Source organism: Equus asinus, chromosome 7 (assembly GCF_041296235.1).
Source record: "Equus asinus isolate D_3611 breed Donkey chromosome 7, EquAss-T2T_v2, whole genome shotgun sequence".
NCBI classification, from domain to species: domain Eukaryota; kingdom Metazoa; phylum Chordata; class Mammalia; order Perissodactyla; family Equidae; genus Equus; species Equus asinus.
The window spans coordinates 71,803,329-71,821,570 of NC_091796.1; the positions used below are offsets into that span (position 1 = coordinate 71,803,329).

At 41.9% G+C, this 18,242-nt stretch overlaps 1 protein-coding gene and 1 long non-coding RNA gene across 3 annotated transcripts in view; one reads left to right on the top strand and one right to left on the bottom strand.

The window, feature by feature from the left end:
- LOC139045698 (uncharacterized) overlaps window positions 1–2,660 on the bottom strand; it is a 29,047-nt gene extending 26,387 nt beyond the window's left edge. Inside the window, exon 1 of the long non-coding RNA XR_011504620.1 lies at window positions 2,381–2,660. This is a non-coding gene — a long non-coding RNA (uncharacterized lncRNA). The remainder of the gene's footprint in view (window positions 1–2,380) is intronic.
- A 7,240-nt stretch (window positions 2,661–9,900) lies between these two features.
- SNAPC1 (small nuclear RNA activating complex polypeptide 1) overlaps window positions 9,901–18,242 on the top strand; it is a 35,797-nt gene continuing 27,455 nt past the window's right edge. For both annotated transcript variants that reach the window (XR_011504621.1, XM_014868507.3), the window contains exons 1-4: window positions 9,901–13,606; window positions 15,866–16,025; window positions 16,178–16,318; window positions 16,989–17,093. Coding sequence is in view for 1 of the 2 variants with exons in the window: in XM_014868507.3 (XP_014723993.2) it covers window positions 13,479–13,606; window positions 15,866–16,025; window positions 16,178–16,318; window positions 16,989–17,093 (534 nt within the window). In the remaining variant the exon portion in view is untranslated. The remainder of the gene's footprint in view (window positions 13,607–15,865; window positions 16,026–16,177; window positions 16,319–16,988; window positions 17,094–18,242) is intronic.

Genomic DNA, 18,242 nt, shown 5'->3' on the forward strand with positions numbered 1-18,242 from the left:
AATATTAATGGTATGAGTGAAGCAAATCCTGAACATTATAGTCACATAATGTTGTCACGGCTAGAAGTTCCTCTAAAGATTTCTAACCTATTCCCTTTCACAGATGATGAAATTTAGACCACGAATGATAAGCGATTTGTCAGAGCCCTAAAGGTAATAAATGGCAGACCAAAGATTTAAACTCAGGTCTTCTGACTCTGATATGAAACTGAGAACAAACCTTGCTTTGTTTTCATTTTAATGATACTGTATATTTAAATTTTTTAAAATAGCTTTATTCGTTTTCTCCTTTTTTTAAAAAAATGAAATAACTATATTTCTTTTCTGATTATAAAAGTAATACATTCTCATTTTTTTAAAAAAATGCACAGAAAGATATAAAAAAGAAACAGGGAAATTGCTGTGAATCCCTGCACCTAGAGGTGACAGCAAGTTATTTTTATGGACAAATTGCCTAGGTAGTGCCAGAGTCTTAGTTCCTGTAGCCTGAGGATACAGGAACAAAATAACCTGGACAAAATGAACTAGGCCACAAATCTTAGGTGGCTGTTTTTATCTTAGAATGAAGAAGATTTGGGAACAAAAGTTTACAATACTAAGACTCAAGCCAAGATTTTGGGGGCACATGTATACTTCACTGTAAATACTATGATCCAAACTGCTTCTGTATTTAAATACAGAAGATACGTAGTACTAGAGGTGGTATTTTAGGAGAAAGTATTTGCTTAATATTCCCAGGTCAAAATATCAAAAATTCTGCTTAAGTTGAAAACTAGAAGTTTATGTCTAGTTTTCAAATACTATTAGTAAGGGGTCAGATTATGTGATGACCAGGAGTCTGGGAAAATTATCTGTGAGAGCAATGATTTAGAAGAGAAAGCCACTTTAAGGGCAGTAGAGCTGGAAGAAAACAAGTACCCACCTCTGGGTCATTCAGAAAACAAACCCCTTGGAGTGCTTGAAGCTGTCTGAAATAGCAGAACCAGCCCTCCTTCCCAGCACTGTGCCCTCTCTCTCTGACACCGTCTTTATAGACTTCTGTGTAGTGCCTTTATCAAGAAGTACAACTCTACCCTAGCAACCACAATTCTATAAAAGCTCTCTTCCCCTTAATATTCCTCTCCCCTCCTTATGCATGCCTATACTTTCCCCTTCTCTGGTGGTGCTGTGAATGAGTGACCACAGTATTATTTTCACACTTGAAGAAAGTATGGCAAAAGAGTTTAGTTTATTTTGTTCATTTGTTCTATGCCTCACTATTAACCTTGGAACTAGAAATAGTTCCCCAGAGACCCTACCACCACTGGGTTCAATGGCTCATAGTTTAGGAGTTAAAATGAATCTAATAGCTAAGTACTATATTCTAGACTTTGTGCTAAGCATTTTGCATGTTATCTCAAAATCTTCAAAAACCCAGATGAATTAGTATTTGTATCTCATTTTTGTAGATGAGAAAATAGTCTCGGAGTGGTGGCCTAAGGCGCAGAGCATTTGAGCTGGCTACCTGACTCCACAGCCCGTGGTGCTAATCATCCTGCCGTGCGAGCCAGTCTGGTAGAACATACCCTTTTCCCCATTGTTCACTGTTCAAATAGCAAACAGGAGAAAACAGTGTGTAAGGAACTGAGGGTGGGTCGCCCTTGAAGGCAGATGAGATCATATAGGATATAAGTGGAAATTAATAAAAGTGGTGTTTTGAAGTGCTATTTAGTGGGGTTTTAGTCTGAACTAGAGATGCAGGGGCCTGGTTATGGAGACATTAACTCAGGGAAATGAGATAGTGTATGAAAAGCACATTAATAAACTAAAAGGCCGTGCAAATGTATGGTTCTCCCAGAGCTGTTGAACTTAGTAGTATAAGAGGCATGTTTAAGTTTGCATATCCTCACAATTATTGCAAACCTTGATTTCCCTCTACAATCTCTAAAATACAGAAAAGATGAACTTCAAGTTACTGGGTTTGCAGAAACTTAAGCATTCTAAAAGTTCAAATTTCTAATGTAGCAACGGCAAAAACAAGTTGCAAAGTATATGGAATTTTTCCTTTTTTCAACAATAGGGTTTGATTAAATGGAACCTTTGCGAACATGTTGCTAGCTGGAACCAACAAAAGTGTAAAGAAAAAAATCTTTTACTCGAGTGTTTTCTTAAGTCTGCCACTAACCAGTTTGCTTATATTTCATTTCATCCCTTTAAATAGCGCTGAACCTGTTGTCCCAGATCATTTTACAGAGAATTAGTTCAATCTGTAGAATTTGATACGAAATAGTCTCCCTGTAAGATAAAAACTACACCTCACCACACACCCTCCTATGAACGCCTTCTGGAGCTTTGTTGTGTTCACACCTTTCAGAGGCTTGGGCATAATTTTTATTCTTACCTGTAGTGGACCGTTTTATCCAAGACGCTGCCCAGACACCCGATCTCCTTGTATTATTTTATTTCCTTTATTCCCTTGTCTTGGCTCCATTCCGGGATGGAGAGGAAAGGCAGGTGCCTGAGAGCGGCAGCGATCAGACCCTCAGCCGAGAAAATGCCCAGGATGCAGAAGGGACCAGGCACCCCTCCTATCCTCAGAGCGGCTGGTGCTACATGATGAGGATGCGAAACCTGAACCTCCCGGAGAAACTTCCCCAGGCCCCGCCCGCCCGCTGCTGGCCCCGCCCCGGTACGTGCTGGGGCGCAGCACCGCAGCGCCGCCCCCGCCCGCGGCCGGGCGGCTCGGGGACTGGGGCGGACGCGGGCCGCTGTGTGCGCTCGGGGCGGCTGCTCGCGCCTCCCGCCTACGTGTGAGGGCGCATGTGGGCGCGTGCTGCCGCCCGGGCGGGGCGCCCGGCCCGCGCTGCCCTTTGTCTCGGCCGCGGCCGGCCTGCTGCCCGCGCGGCCCCTGCCTCGTTTGCTCGGTGGGGCGCGACGAGGGCGTGAGGCTTGGGGTGTTGCTGTGCTTTGTAGAATAGAAGAATAGCGAGGTCTCCTAACAGATTGGACCGTGGGTAACGATGTAGCAGTTTTTAAAAAAGCAGTCGTCTACTGATCGGTCACAAATAGAGTTGTCTATTTAAATCTATTCCTCGGAAGGCACTCAGAGACTGAAGTGAAGCACCCTGAGAGATCCCTGAATGAGTAGCCCGAAACTTTAGCTGCCCCAGGTGTTTTTTGTGTTTTCCTTTGCTTCGTTTTTTGCTTGCCGTGTCTTTTGAATTTGTTGTGTGCCTGCACGTTATCGAGGCTAGCTGTTGAGAATCCTTTGGGAGAAGATAATCTTGTTGGACAGGAGGGAGGTGAGTTTACCGAATAGGGAAAAGCTTGCGGCCTTAAATTTAATCTCTTGTAATTAGTGGGTTCCTGTGGTGACTGTCATACTCCGGTGGCTGCGTCTTACTGGGATGCTGAAAGCTGTGCCTCCGGTGTTTCCAATTCCAGCAGGGTCATCCTGGATAACAGGTATCGGCGGAGCCCGGACTAAGACAGACTAGGAAGAAGCACGAGGCCACCCAATTCCGGAAAGATTGGCCACAAAAACCCTATAAATAGTGGAGCATTGTCTCTGACAGCCCTCCTGGATGAGAGGATGGCACAGAAGACGCGGTAGGGCTCGGCTCCGCTGTACACAGGGTCGCTGGGAGTCACTGATCAATGGCACCACCACCAACGAATTAGTATGTTATGATTGGGCAGTTTGTTGTAAAGTAGAAAGACAGGTTTGTTTAGAATAATCTCGCCTCTGCGTATCCACAGCTGAGTGCATTTTACATTTTATTTTAAATTGTTGCTTCAGGAAAATTCATTGTTTATGGTTTTTCGAAAGAATTTCCTGGAAAGTAAGGGTCCATTTTTAAAAAGTGGTTGAGGTGTTTTAAATACTTTTTACTAAGAGAAACTGATCTGTAGCCTCAATCATTGTGTGTGTTTGTATTTAACACTTAAGGAGAGTGCTACAACTCTTTTGGTCCTATGGATATAATAATTATAAACTGGTGATTCTCCAGAGAAGAGAACAGGTGGTGGGGGTAAGAGGGGGGCCGTAATGTTTATCAAAAAGAATACTGCATTTTAAAAAGTTGAGAAACATCATACATAGCTTGACAAGTAGATTAGACTCTTCTCAAATCTATTTTCTAGAGATCTTTGAAATAGTAAAACATTAAGAAAGACTATTTTATGTAGAGATCCTTTCCAAATATTTTTGGATAATACTATTTGCTCTTTGAAATGGATCTCTTTTTTTAATGGTTTTACACACAACTGCTGTGGCAAATTATTTAACAGGAGCACTGAACAATTCAAGCTGTGGGGTAAGCGTCATAAACTGTTGCCGGACTCCCCAGTCTGCTGATAGAATATTTAAAACAAAACCCAACCAAACTGAGCTACTCACACGGCAAATCAGAGAGCGGCCAGCACGGCCTGGATGGGTACTGTGCCTCTTCCTGGGTGATTTTACCTGCAAATATGTGCCACCCCGTGAACTTCCATGTCACTTCACCTATAGCTTGCTTTTTCTCATTTTTTTACCTTCCATGATCATTTATGCATGTCTTATCTCCCCTACAAAACTCTTAGTTCCTTCAGAGCACGGTTCCCACCTGGTTCATCTTTGATTCTTCCTAAAACTTTCAACTCTGTTTGCACAAGGACAACTCTTATGATTAAAGCTGGGAGAGGATCTTGTACAACATGGGACCAGGGAAGAATTAGGATCAGAGGAACGGAATGAGGGAAACAGGACCATTTTCTAGCTCTTCCAGTGAAATCTGTTCATTCAGTGAACAACTACTGAGGGTTGAGTGAGTCCAAGATGTTGCTATGGTCTGAATGTTTGTGTTCCCCCCAAAATCATATGTTGAAACCTAACCTCCAAGATGATAGTATTAGGAGATGGGTCCTTTGGGAGGTGAATAGGTCATGAGGGTGGAGTCCTCATGACTGGGATTTGTGCCCTTTTTTTTGCTGAGGAAGAGTCACTCTGAGCTGGCATCTGTTGCCAATCTTCCTCTTTTTTTTTTTTTTTTTGGTGAGGAAGACTAGCCCAGAGCTAACATCTGTTGCCAGTTGTCCTCTTTTAGCTTGAGGAAGATTATCGTTGAGCTAACATCTGTGCCAGTCTTCCTCTATTTTATATGTGGGATGCCGCCACAGCATGGCTGACGAGTGGTGTAGGTCTACACCCAGGATCCAAACCCATGAACTTGGTCCATCCAAGTGGAGCATGCCAAACTTAACCACTATGCCCCAGGGCCAGCCCTTTGTGCCCTTATAAAGAGGTTCCAGAGAGCTCAGTTGTCTCTTTGGCCATGTGACAATACAATAGGAAGTCGGCAGTCTAGAACCAGACTGTCACTAGAACCCAACCATACTATCACTCTCATCTTGGATTTACAGACTGTGAAGAATAAATATGTGTTGTTTATAAGCTACCCAGTTTACAGTATTTTGTTAAAGCAGCTTGAATGGACTAAGACAATGTTATTCTAAGACCTGTGGGTGATATAAATGTGCTGGAATGTTTACTTGTCGTTGAGCGTGTGGTTGGTTCCCATTCTGTGAGATACTCACACATTCAACTGTAATTGTGCAAACACAATTGAAGGCTAAATACAATTTTTATTGGCCATTTAGGATGTTCTAAGTCACCATTACCTTTCCTTTTCATGAGTTATGTCTAGCTTGAAAATCTATATCCACGCTAGACTGTTCCCCACAAGCACCTTAAATTTGACCTCTCAAAAACTAACTCCTCATGTGTCCTCCACATGGCTTCTCCTCCTCCATCCCCTGCTCGGTGAATGGCACCACTCAGTCTCCAAAACCAGAGGTCTGGAGGTCACTTGTCACACCCTTATCCACCATGTCCAGTCTGACTTAGTCTTTTCTTCCCTTAAATTTTCATTATGGAAAATTTTGAACCTGTGCAAGAATAAAGAGAATAATATAATGATGCCCAAGTGTCTTTGCAGTTTGGGGGCCTCAGGAAGTAGAGTGAGATGGAGATGGCAGGTCATTTGTTAGGGAGTGCTTTAAGGACCAACACACGTGGAAGCGAAAGAGCAGAAGTGGGCAGGGGGAGAAATCAAGCCAAGATGCAGTCTCAGCAGAGGCCTTCAGCAGCCACATGGGGAGCTCTGGTCGTGGGATAGCCCTTGAGAGTTGTCGCCAGTTACAGGGAGGGCGGGGACCTTTACACCCCTACCCTGGTCAGGCATTGGATGTGGGCTACCCCCAGAAAAAGTTGTGACCTTTATAGGGGTAGTTTGTTTCAGCCAAGACGGTCCTCACAGAGGACTGACAGCTGAGGACCATCAGCTGCTGCTCTCCCAGCAGCCGGAAGGATGTCTCATGCCTGAGACATCCAGTGTCTCAGCACAGCATCAACCACAGGACCAGCATCAGCAGCTGTCGCTCGTGGCTTTGTCATACCTTTACCCACCCCTCCCCCACTCCATTATTTTGAAGCAAATTACAGACGTATGATTTCGTTTGTAAATAATTCACTATGTAGCTCTAAAAATTATATTCTTTGTCTTGACATAACCACAATACTATTATCACACCTAAAAACTTACTGCTTTAGTATCATCAAAGTAGTGACCCAAAGTCTTGGTTTTTGTGTCTAGATCTTCAGTTCCCCGCTTCCCGACATGTCCACTGCTCCTGCCGCATCAGTTCTCACCTACCTTTCCTCCTCTCACCCTCTCATCTGCCCAATCCCAGCCCCGCTGCGCTGGTGCCAAAGTGACCTTTCTACAACAAAGCTATGACTGATTTCCATATTTAAAATTCCCTCATTGGGATAGTACAATGAATGTAAACAATAATTGCCCTTGGGAGGTGGCGTGCCAGAAGACTCTTACCTCCTACATAATACACTTCTGTATCTTTATAGTATTTTATAGGGATTATGATTACTTTTGTTAACAAAGAAAAACTTTTAAAAATTAGCAGCTATTGATTGTCTTCAGACAAGAGTTCAAATGCTTTTATATTTGGTGTTCAGTCCAAAACTGAGGGGTTTGACATTTTTACATATATAAACTGACGGAAACAGCAGACCTCTGGGCCAGAGAACAGGCTATTTATTATTCACAGAGCATATTAACGCTGCTTCCTCATGCCCCATTTCTCCGTGGACTGCACAATGAGAGCCAAATGTTCACTGTATGTGCAGCAGGGTTCGTACCACAGGGGAGGAGCCCCCACGTTGTGACAGTTGGAGCTTATGTATAGCGGCTGGTTCATCTGCCCCTCCTCCCCACAGAACATTGCTCTGGGAAGGAAGGAGGGGGGAGGTCTTCATCTTTCCTTTACCAGCCTGGAATGTCAGCCAGTGGTTCCAGGCGAGATAAGTCCTAAACCTCCTTAGAGTTTTCTGTCTTTAGGACTGATATTTGGGCATCCTCTCCGAAGGTCTAGACCGTGCTGGAACACTGAGAAATCCAGGGAGAAGATTTCCCAGCGCAAAGCACGGGATCTGCTGCCTATTTTTCCATATTCTGCAACTTCTGTCCCTTGCATCCCGTGTTCCGGTGAAGTAACCTCCTGACTTACTCTCTTTATGCCACTTTATGCCTCTGCACTTGCTTTTTTCTGTGTCTGCAGCACTCTTCCTGGCTCATCTTCCTCTCCTTAGTTCTTTCCTCACTTTTCACAACTCAGTTCTAGTTGAGGAAGCTTATCCTCCCAGGGACTGGGTTAGGATTTTCTCCTCGGCGTTCTCAGGTTGCGTTGTGCTTACTCTTCCATAGTATTTATCACACTAAAGGTAAAATGATCTACTCAGGGTGAGTTCCACATTCGATGGTGAGCAACTTGAGGACAGGAGTTACGCCTTTAAATGCATCCCCAGGAAAATGGCAGCAAGTCTACGGACTTTCTCCACAGTGAAAGAACTATAAAAACAACACCAGCCAAAAATTTTTCAAATAACCATTTAAAGTTTTTTGAAATTGTCTGAAGGGAATTAGCAGATAAAGAAACATTTATTCAAGAAAATCTACTGAATCTTGGTAAGAACAGCAAGAGTCAGTGGCTCTTGAGCCATGATCCACTGGCTTCCTCACCCTGCTCAGTATGATGAAACCTCCACTCTATGGGCATGGCCAAGAAGATGGAGTGCCTCTACCCCCAGATGCCAGGCTGCCAGCATTTCTCATCCTCCTTAGCTTCACGCTGCAAAGGCTAATTCCAAGGAAGTATGGCCTGGAGATTGGAGAGATTGGGAGCTCCTTTCTTTCTTTCAGACATTCTTCATGGGAGAGGCTCTACCCCAGGTGTGGCAGATCAAGAGTGCTGGGACCCCAATCACCCTCACCACAGCTCCCACGTCAGATGGGAGTTCCCTGGCAGGAGAGGCAGTCTGAGAAGAAAAAAAAAGCTACTGCTCCCTCCCAGATCCCTGCTCCTATAGCAGTAGTATCACTCTGAGATGGGACCACTGTCCCCATCCCAGCTCCAGAGCGGTGGCTCAGAGCTTTTTCTCACGGGGCGGGGGGGGGGTGGGGGGGGTGGGGGGGGTGGGGGGGGTGGGGGGAGAAAGTCCATTAGAACAGAGAGAGAACTCTGAAGCTCTCCCTGGAGGAACTGACTTTATTTGAATGAGTGTGAGAAAATTCTAATCTAAAGGTGCTTTTGAAAACAATGGATATTTTGGTGGTAAGTAATTAAGAGGAGGCTGGTAGCTCCGTGACAGCAAGAAGCTAAACTGAAGGCCAGCTAGTTACCAGCGAGAGCCAGGGAAAGAGATAACTAAGAGGCCTCTTGGGATGAGAACGAACCTCAAGACTGGACTCAAAGACTACCTCTGCAAAGGATCCTAGACTGTGGAGCAACGCATGCCCCAGGACGTGGTCAAAAACAATAGAGCAATTAGCCAGCGATTAGTGGAGACTAATAGCTGGGCGTGATACCAAAGGAGCCAGACAGTTTAACAGAGAGGTCAGGCAAAGAGATAACCAAAGAGAGCCCCACTACAACCACTGTCATCCCAGGGGGACGGGTGCCTAGCCTCCGAGGAGCTCCGTAACAGGCTGCACATTCTGGGGGAAGTCGACTTCACTAAAATAGTCCAGCCAGGTCACTAAACAAACAAACAAGTAAACAACAAAAGCAACGAGCCCCAGGGGAGCAATCAGTGTCCAATATTGCTGCAATAAATTATCTAAAATGTCCACTTTTCAACAAAAAAATTATGAGATATGAAAATTAATAGGAAAGTTTGATCCACACACAGGCAAAAAGCAGGCAACAGAAATTACATATCAGACCATCCAGGTGGCCAACTAAACAGACCTAAAGACTTAAAGCCACCATTAAAAATGTTAGTGAACCAAAGGAAACCATGCTTAAAGATGTGAAAAACTGTATGGTGGCCTTGGCTGATCAAATACAGAATATAAACAGATAGAAATTATTAATAAGGAGCCAGATAGAAATTCTAGAGTTGAAAAGTAAAGTAACTGAAATGAAAAAGTCACTAGACTTTTCATTGAGCATCTACTGGGTACCAAGCACCTTTAGGTGCCAGTGGTCTAGGAGTGAACAGACACACACTCATGCTCCTTTCGTTTATACCTTAACACAGTATAGGAGGTCTTGGCCAGGGAAATGAAATAAGAGGAGAAAATAAATAAAAGGAATAAGGATTATAAAGGAAAAAGCAAACTATCATTATTCATAGCTGCTGATATCAGCTACATATAAAACCTAAAAGAGGGGCCGGCCCAGTGGCGCAGTGGTTAAGTTCGCACATTCTGCTTCGGCGGCCCGGGGTTTGCTGGTTCAGATGCCAGGTTCAGACATGGCACCGCTTGGCCAGCCATGCTGTGGCTGGTGTCCCACATATAAAGTAGAGGAAGGTGGGCATGGATGTTAGCTCAGGGCCAGTCTTCCTCAGCAAAAAGAGGAGCATTGGCAGCAGATGTTAGCTCAGGACTAATCTTCCTCAAAAAAAAAAGAAAAACCCCTAAAAGAATCTATAGATGAACAATTATAAGTAACGCGAGTTTAACAAGGGGACTGGATATTAGATCAATATAAAATTCAATTGCATTTTTATTTATTGGAATCAAGCAGGTAGAAAATGTAAGGGACTAAAAGATACCAAATACAATAGCCACACAAAAACATAAGGTATGTAGCAATAAATCCAACAAAAGATGTGAAAATTTCATGAAGAAAAATTGTAAAACTTTATTAACAATGCTAAAGATTACTTAAATGTTTATGGGATAGGGACACTGAATATGATAAAGATGTTATTCCTTCCCAAATTGACTTACAGATTTAATGCAATTCAATCAAAATCTCACTGGCACTGGTAGAGAAATTGAATTTAAAATTTACATGAAAAAGCAAAAGCCCAAGAAAAGTCAAGATACTCCTGAAGAAGAAGATATGATCCTTAGATAAGATTTTTCCTTCTTCCTAGATTAGAGATGTTTTTAAATCTCCTTCTTAGACAAGATGTTTTAAAAAGCTGTAGTAGAGGATTGTATTAGTCTAGGGACATCTAAATTGACCTTTGGAAGGAAAGAATAACCCCAGAAACAGACGGAAGCTGGAATGGGTACTGGAAGCTTCCTCCTGTCCTAGGTTTAACGATTTCACTTTTGGACTGAGGGGAGGTTAGGGGATTCCAGGGAGGGACCAGGGTGGCCCAAATGGTGGGGCTGAGGGTAATCAGGAGGCTCAGGGCAGTGACTATATACTAACAGTAATGACATTATCTTGGTATGTTAGCAACAGGGACAGAACCATACAGTTGTATATTAGCTTCTGTTAGTCCTGCACACTTGATACGTGACAGAGTGACTTTTTAGATCATTGGGAAAAGAATGGACTATTCAATCACAGATGCTGTAAAATTATACATATGGAAAACACATATGTATGCATACATATATATGGTTACACCTATGGAAAAAAGTTAAATGGGATCCTCAACTCATACCATAATGAAAATCATTTTTAGATGGATTACAGTGGGTTAAAAGTAAAGAGCAGTATTTTGAGAGTTTCGGAATAAAATTGTAGCAGTGATGTTGGCACACAGACTGGGTACCTCTTCCACAGATTGTAGTTGTTGGGAAAAGGTGCCCAGTTAGGGACTACATTTCCCAGGTCTCTTTGCACTTGTATGGGGCCATGTGACTGAGTTCTGGCCAATAGAATATAGACTAAAATAGTGTACACCGGTGCTTCTCAAATTATCTGTGGTAATGGACTATTTCTCCCCAGTCTATTGTGGACCAATAGTTTTGTAAACTACAATAAATATAAATTACCAGAAAATTGAAATTTAAAAGGTCATACCAAACCCATTTTTTTAAATTATTAGATTCAACAACATAAAATTACTTTATCAAAATGCTATTAATAGTTTGCAAACACTTATTCTCAGTTTCTGTACTTTTGTGTGATGGAGAGGTGAAAAACAGTTTGCATACAAGCAGAAGTCAGGGGCCAAAATAAAATATTTATGGCCAAAAGATTACAAAATTGAGCACAGTAAAAATAAGAATTTATGTACATCAAAAATCACCATAAAGATAGTAAATGAGAACAAGTCACGAACTGGAAATAGGTATTTGTAATACATATAACGCACATTCAGAACATATAAAGTGATCCTACAAATCAGTATGAAAAAGGCAAACAACTCAAAAACGTACAAATATATAAACAGGAATTTCACAGTAGAGGAACTAAGAATACAAAATTAGAATTTGAGAAGGTACACAATCACATTAGTAATCGGAGAAATGCATATTAAGAACACAACTAGATACTAAGTTTCTGAGATAATGTGGCTGAATTGGGAACTTTCATACACTGATAGTGAAGCGTAAATCAGTTCAACCACTCTAGAGAACAATTTGGTATTATCTTGCAATGTTTTACATTTGCACCCATTATCATCCAACAATTCCACTCATAGGCATATGTACTCTAGACTACTGCAACACATAAGTAGAACTGCCAAATTTAGCCAACAAAAATAAAAGATGCCCAGTTAAACTGTATTTAAGATAAACAATTAATTTTTTTAATTGATCTGAAACTTAAATTTAATTTTGCCTTATGTATTTTTTCCAGTAATCCTACAAATAACAGGAGGCATGTACCAAAGTGTTCATAGTAGCATTGTTTACAACAGCAAAATCTGAAACCCACCTAAATTTGCATTGAGAAAATAATAGATAAACTGTATATTCACACAATGGAATACTAGGCAGCAGTGAAAATAAACGAACTACAGCTATGAGTAAGAAAAGTGAATCTTAGAACCATTAACTTTAAAAAGCAATTCAAAGAATATATATCAGAAATGGCATTTTATAACTATCTTCATAAAACTCAAAACTGACCACAACTAAACAATATAGTTTAGCGATCCACACACACGTGATAAAATATTTACAAGAGAATGAGAAACAAAGTAAGGTAGTTGTTACTAAGGTAGTGGTAGAGGCAGGGGAATAGGTTAGAGGAGGAAGTCACAGCTTGATAGGACGGTGTTGGTAATGTTCTAGTTCCTACACAGATATTCATTTTACCGCCATGCTTCTTACTCACATATGTTACCTAAGTTTCCGTATATATAAAATATTACACAAGATTAAAAAAAATTGATCAACGATCAGGAAAGTTAAGTGAGTAGAATCTCCATCTACAGACGGAAAGCCCAATGCTTTTCTACTAAATTAGGATCTCTCTCCTAAAGAATAAAAATAGCATGCCCCGCAATCAGAGACATCGTGAAAAGCACAAAATACTACTCCATAGCTAGCTCCTGGGAGACACCAGGCGATGGAGTGTACACAGAAGGCCAATTCATCCCATATTTATATATACAAAGTATATACTTGCTAAGTACGGTGCTAGATTGTAGCGTAGGGGTGTGCGGGCGCTGCTGGGCAGATGTTCACAAGAGCTCGGCTGCAGAAGACTGCTAGCGCTACAGCTAGAGAGCCGAACATGAGGCACCATATCACGTGGGTATAGACTAAAAGCGAATGAGTCCAGTCCACTTGTAGCAAATCCCCTTTTTTAGATTCTCCTTCTCCGTGGGGGTGGGTTGAGGCTGGGAACTGTTCCTCCCTAGCTATAAAAGTTGACCTCTGTCACTCCACGATCACTTAAAGGAGAGCGATAGTAAGGATAAACCCATAAGCTAGCCTAATGTAGACCTAAAATCCTTCTTGGGCTCACAAGACACTTGAGACGTAAACCTCTTCAACGAAATTAAAAGTGCTGATCTTAATCCTCTAAGTAAAGGAGAAGAGAACCGCTAAAGCAGCACGGCTCCACGCACGCGCAGGAAGCATCACGGAGAGCGCGCGGCCCCGGCTGGAGGCGGAGCGGAAGAGGCCGGATAACACGTCACCGAGCGCGTTGCGTCACGCCGCAGGGGGCGGGGCGTCGGGGCTGGTTTCCCCGGCGACGCCGCTGCTGGTCCTGGAGTGGTGTGCGGGCTCGCGGGCATGGGCGCTCCTCCGGGCCTGCAGGCCGACTGCGAGGCGCTGCTCAGCCGCTTCCAGGAGACGGACAGCGTGCGCTTCGAGGACTTCACGGAGCTCTGGAGGAGCATGAAGTTCGCGACCATCTTCTGGTGGGTGTTCTCGTCTGCTCCCCGCCCCTCTCCCGCTCAGAGGTGGCGTGGGAAGTTGCTTCCTTCCCGTCGGCGTCGCCGCCCCGGGGAGGGGCTGAGAAAAGCGCTGGGCTCTGGCGCCGCCTCCCTGGCCCCGGGGCCTGCACCTGCGCCTGGGCCACGCGCTTTCTCTGGGCGAGGTCGGTGGCTTCGGTTGCATCCTTTTGCGGCCTCCTCCCGAATATGTGCTCTGCATGGCCGCCCTTCTCTCTCCTCTCCACTCCACTGCCTCACCCTGACCTGGGTCACCATCGTTTGCCCGCCTCCAGTCTTATCTTCCTAGAACCCCATGTTTAAAAGCACCTAAACAAAGAAAAAAACATTCACGATTGAATTCATTTTTTTATCCAGCAACCAAAGTTACCTTTCTAAAGTGCACATTTGATCATGTCACTCCCCTGCTTACCACCCTTCAGTGGTTCCCCTTGCCTTTGGGATACGGCTCAGATTCCGTAACAGGGCTCGCGAGGCCCTCTGTGACTGGACTCTGCCCATCTCTGCTGCTTCATCTTCCAGTCTCCATGCTCCCGCTCTCTTGCTCCAGCATCTGCCTGTGGTCTCTACAGGCGTTTCCTCGGCCTGGAGCTTCCCCCCAGCTTCCTTTGTCTGGCCACGTTTTTCTTCACTCAGGTTTGAGCTCAGAGGACAGTTCCTCAGGGAAGCCTACCTGTGCCCTTCTAGACTAAGTAAGGCATTCAGGCCCTTTTTTTCTTACAGCTTTCTGTGCTTATTTTATCTCTCTACTTAGCCCATTTTATTGTAAGTGTGTAGTTCAAGAGGCAGTGTTGTATAGTGGTTAAGAGCACAGATTATGGAGCCCAACTGCCTGAATTTGAGTCAGCCCACTAACTGTGTCTTTGGGCAAGTTACTTGCCTGATCTTATCTGTAAAATAGAATGATAAAATCACATATTGTTGTTCTGAGGATTAAATGAGCTAATATATGTTTAATGCACTCTGAGTACTCAATAAATGTTCATTATTATTTTTAATTTTCCCTCTCCTTGACAGTGCTCTGTGAGGGCAGCGACTGGATAAGTCTGATATTCTATTAGCATAATAGATATAATATTGAAAATATTGACTCACTGGATGAGTTCTTGTGATTAAAACTATGTTTTGCTGAATAAACTATAAAAGTTCCCTTTTTTCTCTCTCTTGATGTACAATAATCACCTGTGTGGTTTGTACCTTGTAGGAGATGGATGATTGAGAGTTATTTGTCATACAGTTAATGAAAGGAGAGGAACTAATTTTTTAACGGGTACTAAATGTAATGCATTTATAGCTTAATGTGTTTAATCCATAGAACAACTCTGAAAGGCAGGTATAATTATCCTTGTTTTATAGATGGGGAAATTGAGGCTCAAGGAGGTGAAGTAATTTCTCCTTGATCACACAGCTAGTCGGTGGTAGAGCAGACATTGCAACCTCTATGTCTGCCTGTTTCCAAAACCCACAATCTTTCACTCTATCCCTTTTGAGGAAAGTGACAGTTCAGGAACATTTTGCTGAGTTTACCTCAATTTTTAGCTAATGAGGGAAAACTGAAATGAGAAAAAAAGTGGAGCCCGCTTGAGGAGTGGTGGATTTTTCTTTAGAAATTGATTTGGTTGCCAATAGTACAGTAGGTATTTTTGCGTTCTTTTAGTATTTGTATTATTTGAAGAGCCCAGACTGGGAGTGTAGTGGAGTCTGCTTTCCTCCCCTGCTCCTCCTCTACTTTGTTGAGCTTTGCCCTGCAGAATTGGGAGGAGGCGGTGGGTTACATTGTATTGTGGTTCTCTTAACTTTTTCACCTGGGTGTTGCAAGGAGAAATGAGATTTAGTGTGAATCCCTGCGAGTATTGGGGAAAATCTCCATTATGTATTAAAGTGCATGTAATTTTTGTATTTTACTCTGTAATATAACCGTAGTTATTTTAATATATTAAATGTTTTAAACTCTTAACCAGGAATAATTCGCAACCCCTCATTTTTTGCTCCCCAGTTCAGCAGGTGAAGTTGATGCTTTGGGAAGGTACGTCATGTTTACCTGGTATATTGCCTGTGCCTCAGTGTAAAGCACAGCAGAAAATTAGGTCTTTGTGCTTGGATTATGACAGGATCAGATGTGGAATTCCCATCCAGTTTTTAGCAGCTGCTAGATTATGCCTCTTCTAATTTTTGTTCGTTACTTACTTACCTAGAGTCATAATATATTTTCTCTTTGTTTTCTAGTGGTAGAATGAGAAATTTAGAAAAGAACACGTTTACAAAAGAAGCTTTAGCTTTGGCTTGGCGATATTTTTTACCTCCATACACCTTCCAGATCAGAGTTGGTGCTTTATATCTGCTATATGGATTGTATAACACCCAGCTGTGTCAACCAAAACAAAAGGTAATACTTGTTTTCTTCCAGCAGAAATATGAAACAAGTATAATATTTTTACAACAAACTGATTTAAATAGAAACCCCAGTGTTTCAAAATTATAGTACATTTGTGAAAATAGATTTACATTTAATAACTTTCTTACTCCTCTTCTTTGCAGATTAGAGTTGCCCTGAAAGATTGGGATGAAATTTTAAAATTTCAGCAAGATTTGATAAATGCACAACATTTCGATGCAGCGTATATTTTTAGAAAACTACGTCTAGACAAAGCATTTCACTTTACAGCAATGCCCAAATTGGTATGTTATCTAAAATAGATTGTTTTTCAAAATGAGATATTATGCTTCATTGTCGATAAAGTACCTAAGTCTCCATAAAGCAGACAGAATATTATATAGTTTCTAATACTTTTAGAAAGGCTTCTTAAAATAGGAGAAAGTGCTTTATGATTACTTCTTTTTTGCAGACAAAAATTCTGTCTCTGTTTTTAAATGCACTGTGTTTCAGGATGCCATCTGTTAAGGAAATTGTTAGAAGAGGACATTAGATTGGCATCTGCATTTGCTCATTCCTTTATTCAGACCTCAGAGAGGTTACTGAAGGAGGACCAAGGAATTTTAATGTCAGTTAATGAGAAGTCGAAACTTCACTTAGAAAATACCGTATTTCTTCAATCTTAGGACAGTTGAGACACTACATTGAAAGAGCATTAGGTTCTAGTTCTGGTTCTGCCATCAGCTGGCAAATCATGTGACTTCTCTGAATCCCATCGGAATTTGTAAGCGTGTGGCATGGCATCTTAAGGGTTGTTTCAAAAGTGATAGTCTTTGGAGAATGGATTATTTAATAAATACATACGGAGAGCTGCTTTTGTTTCATCCATGTTTACTGATAGACAGTTTTTACTGCTGGCTTACTTATTTCAGTACTTAAAAAATATCCTTTAAAATACATTCTTTATCATAATAGCTGTCATATAGAATGAAGAAAAAAATTCAACGAGCTGAAGTTACAGAAGAATTTAAGGACCCAAATGATCGTGTAATGAAACTTATCACTTCTGATGTGTTAGAGGTAAATTTGCTTTTATGCTGTTGGAATTTTCTTTAGAAAGTTGTACTGTTAACTATATATTGAGGTTATACCTTCATCTACTGGATACTGAAAAATTTTCTAATGATTTTAATCAATCATAGAATGCTTATTATTTTCTCTAAAGTATCAGAAATCATACGCCCTAAATATGTCAAAATGTATGGAATAAATCTTGAAACACAGCAAGATACAGAAAAGTATAGAAGACTAGACTTGGACTCAGGATATGTAGATTCAAATACTGAAACCACCATTTATATTTGACTTTTTTTTTTTTTTTTGAGGAAGATTAGCCCTAAGCTAACTGCTGCCAATCCTCCTCTTTTCACTGAGGAAGACTGGCCCTGAGCTACCATCCATGCCCATCTTCCTCTACTTTATACGTGGGATGCCTACCACAGCATGGTGTGCCAAGTGGTGCCACGTCTGCACCCAGGATCCAAACCGGCGAGCCCCAGGCCGCTGTGCCACTGGGCCGGCGCATGTATTTGACTTTGGATAGGTCTTAAAACAAGAATTTAAAGTGACTTTATTTTTATTTTATTATTTTAACAGTATGAATTCATTTCCTAAGTTCCTTTTTCACAATACTTATTTAAAAACCCACCATTGAAAACAATGAGGCTATTCTGATTAAAAAAAATTTTGAAATCAAGAATTATGTGTAAGCGGTAGTCTTAAAATAGCTTTACCGTCTAATATATTTTTGTATTTTATTTGAGTTGTGCAGTATTGAGAAAATCTTTCATGTGGGTTAGTAGTGATACTCACTTGTAGAGTTTTATGTGGATGGAAAAGCATGGCCCTGAGGTTAAAACAAAACCCCGCTACAGGGCTATAGCTTTCTAATCAATGATACATTCACATTTCACAAGAATGGATCCATACAGAGAGAGGGAGAGAGTGGCATGAGGAGGTGGGGGCCTTGGTCGTGTCTTTTAATCTCTTTGAGCCTTAGTTTCCCTCTCTTTAATATTAGAATTAGAACCCTGATTTCATCCAATTGTGAGAATTGAAACCAGACTATGTCTGAATAGTGCTGAGTGTGGCATATGACACAAAGCAGGCTCTTAATAAATGTTACTTCTTTTTTCCCCCCAACCTTATTCAGCCTTTGCCTATATCAAG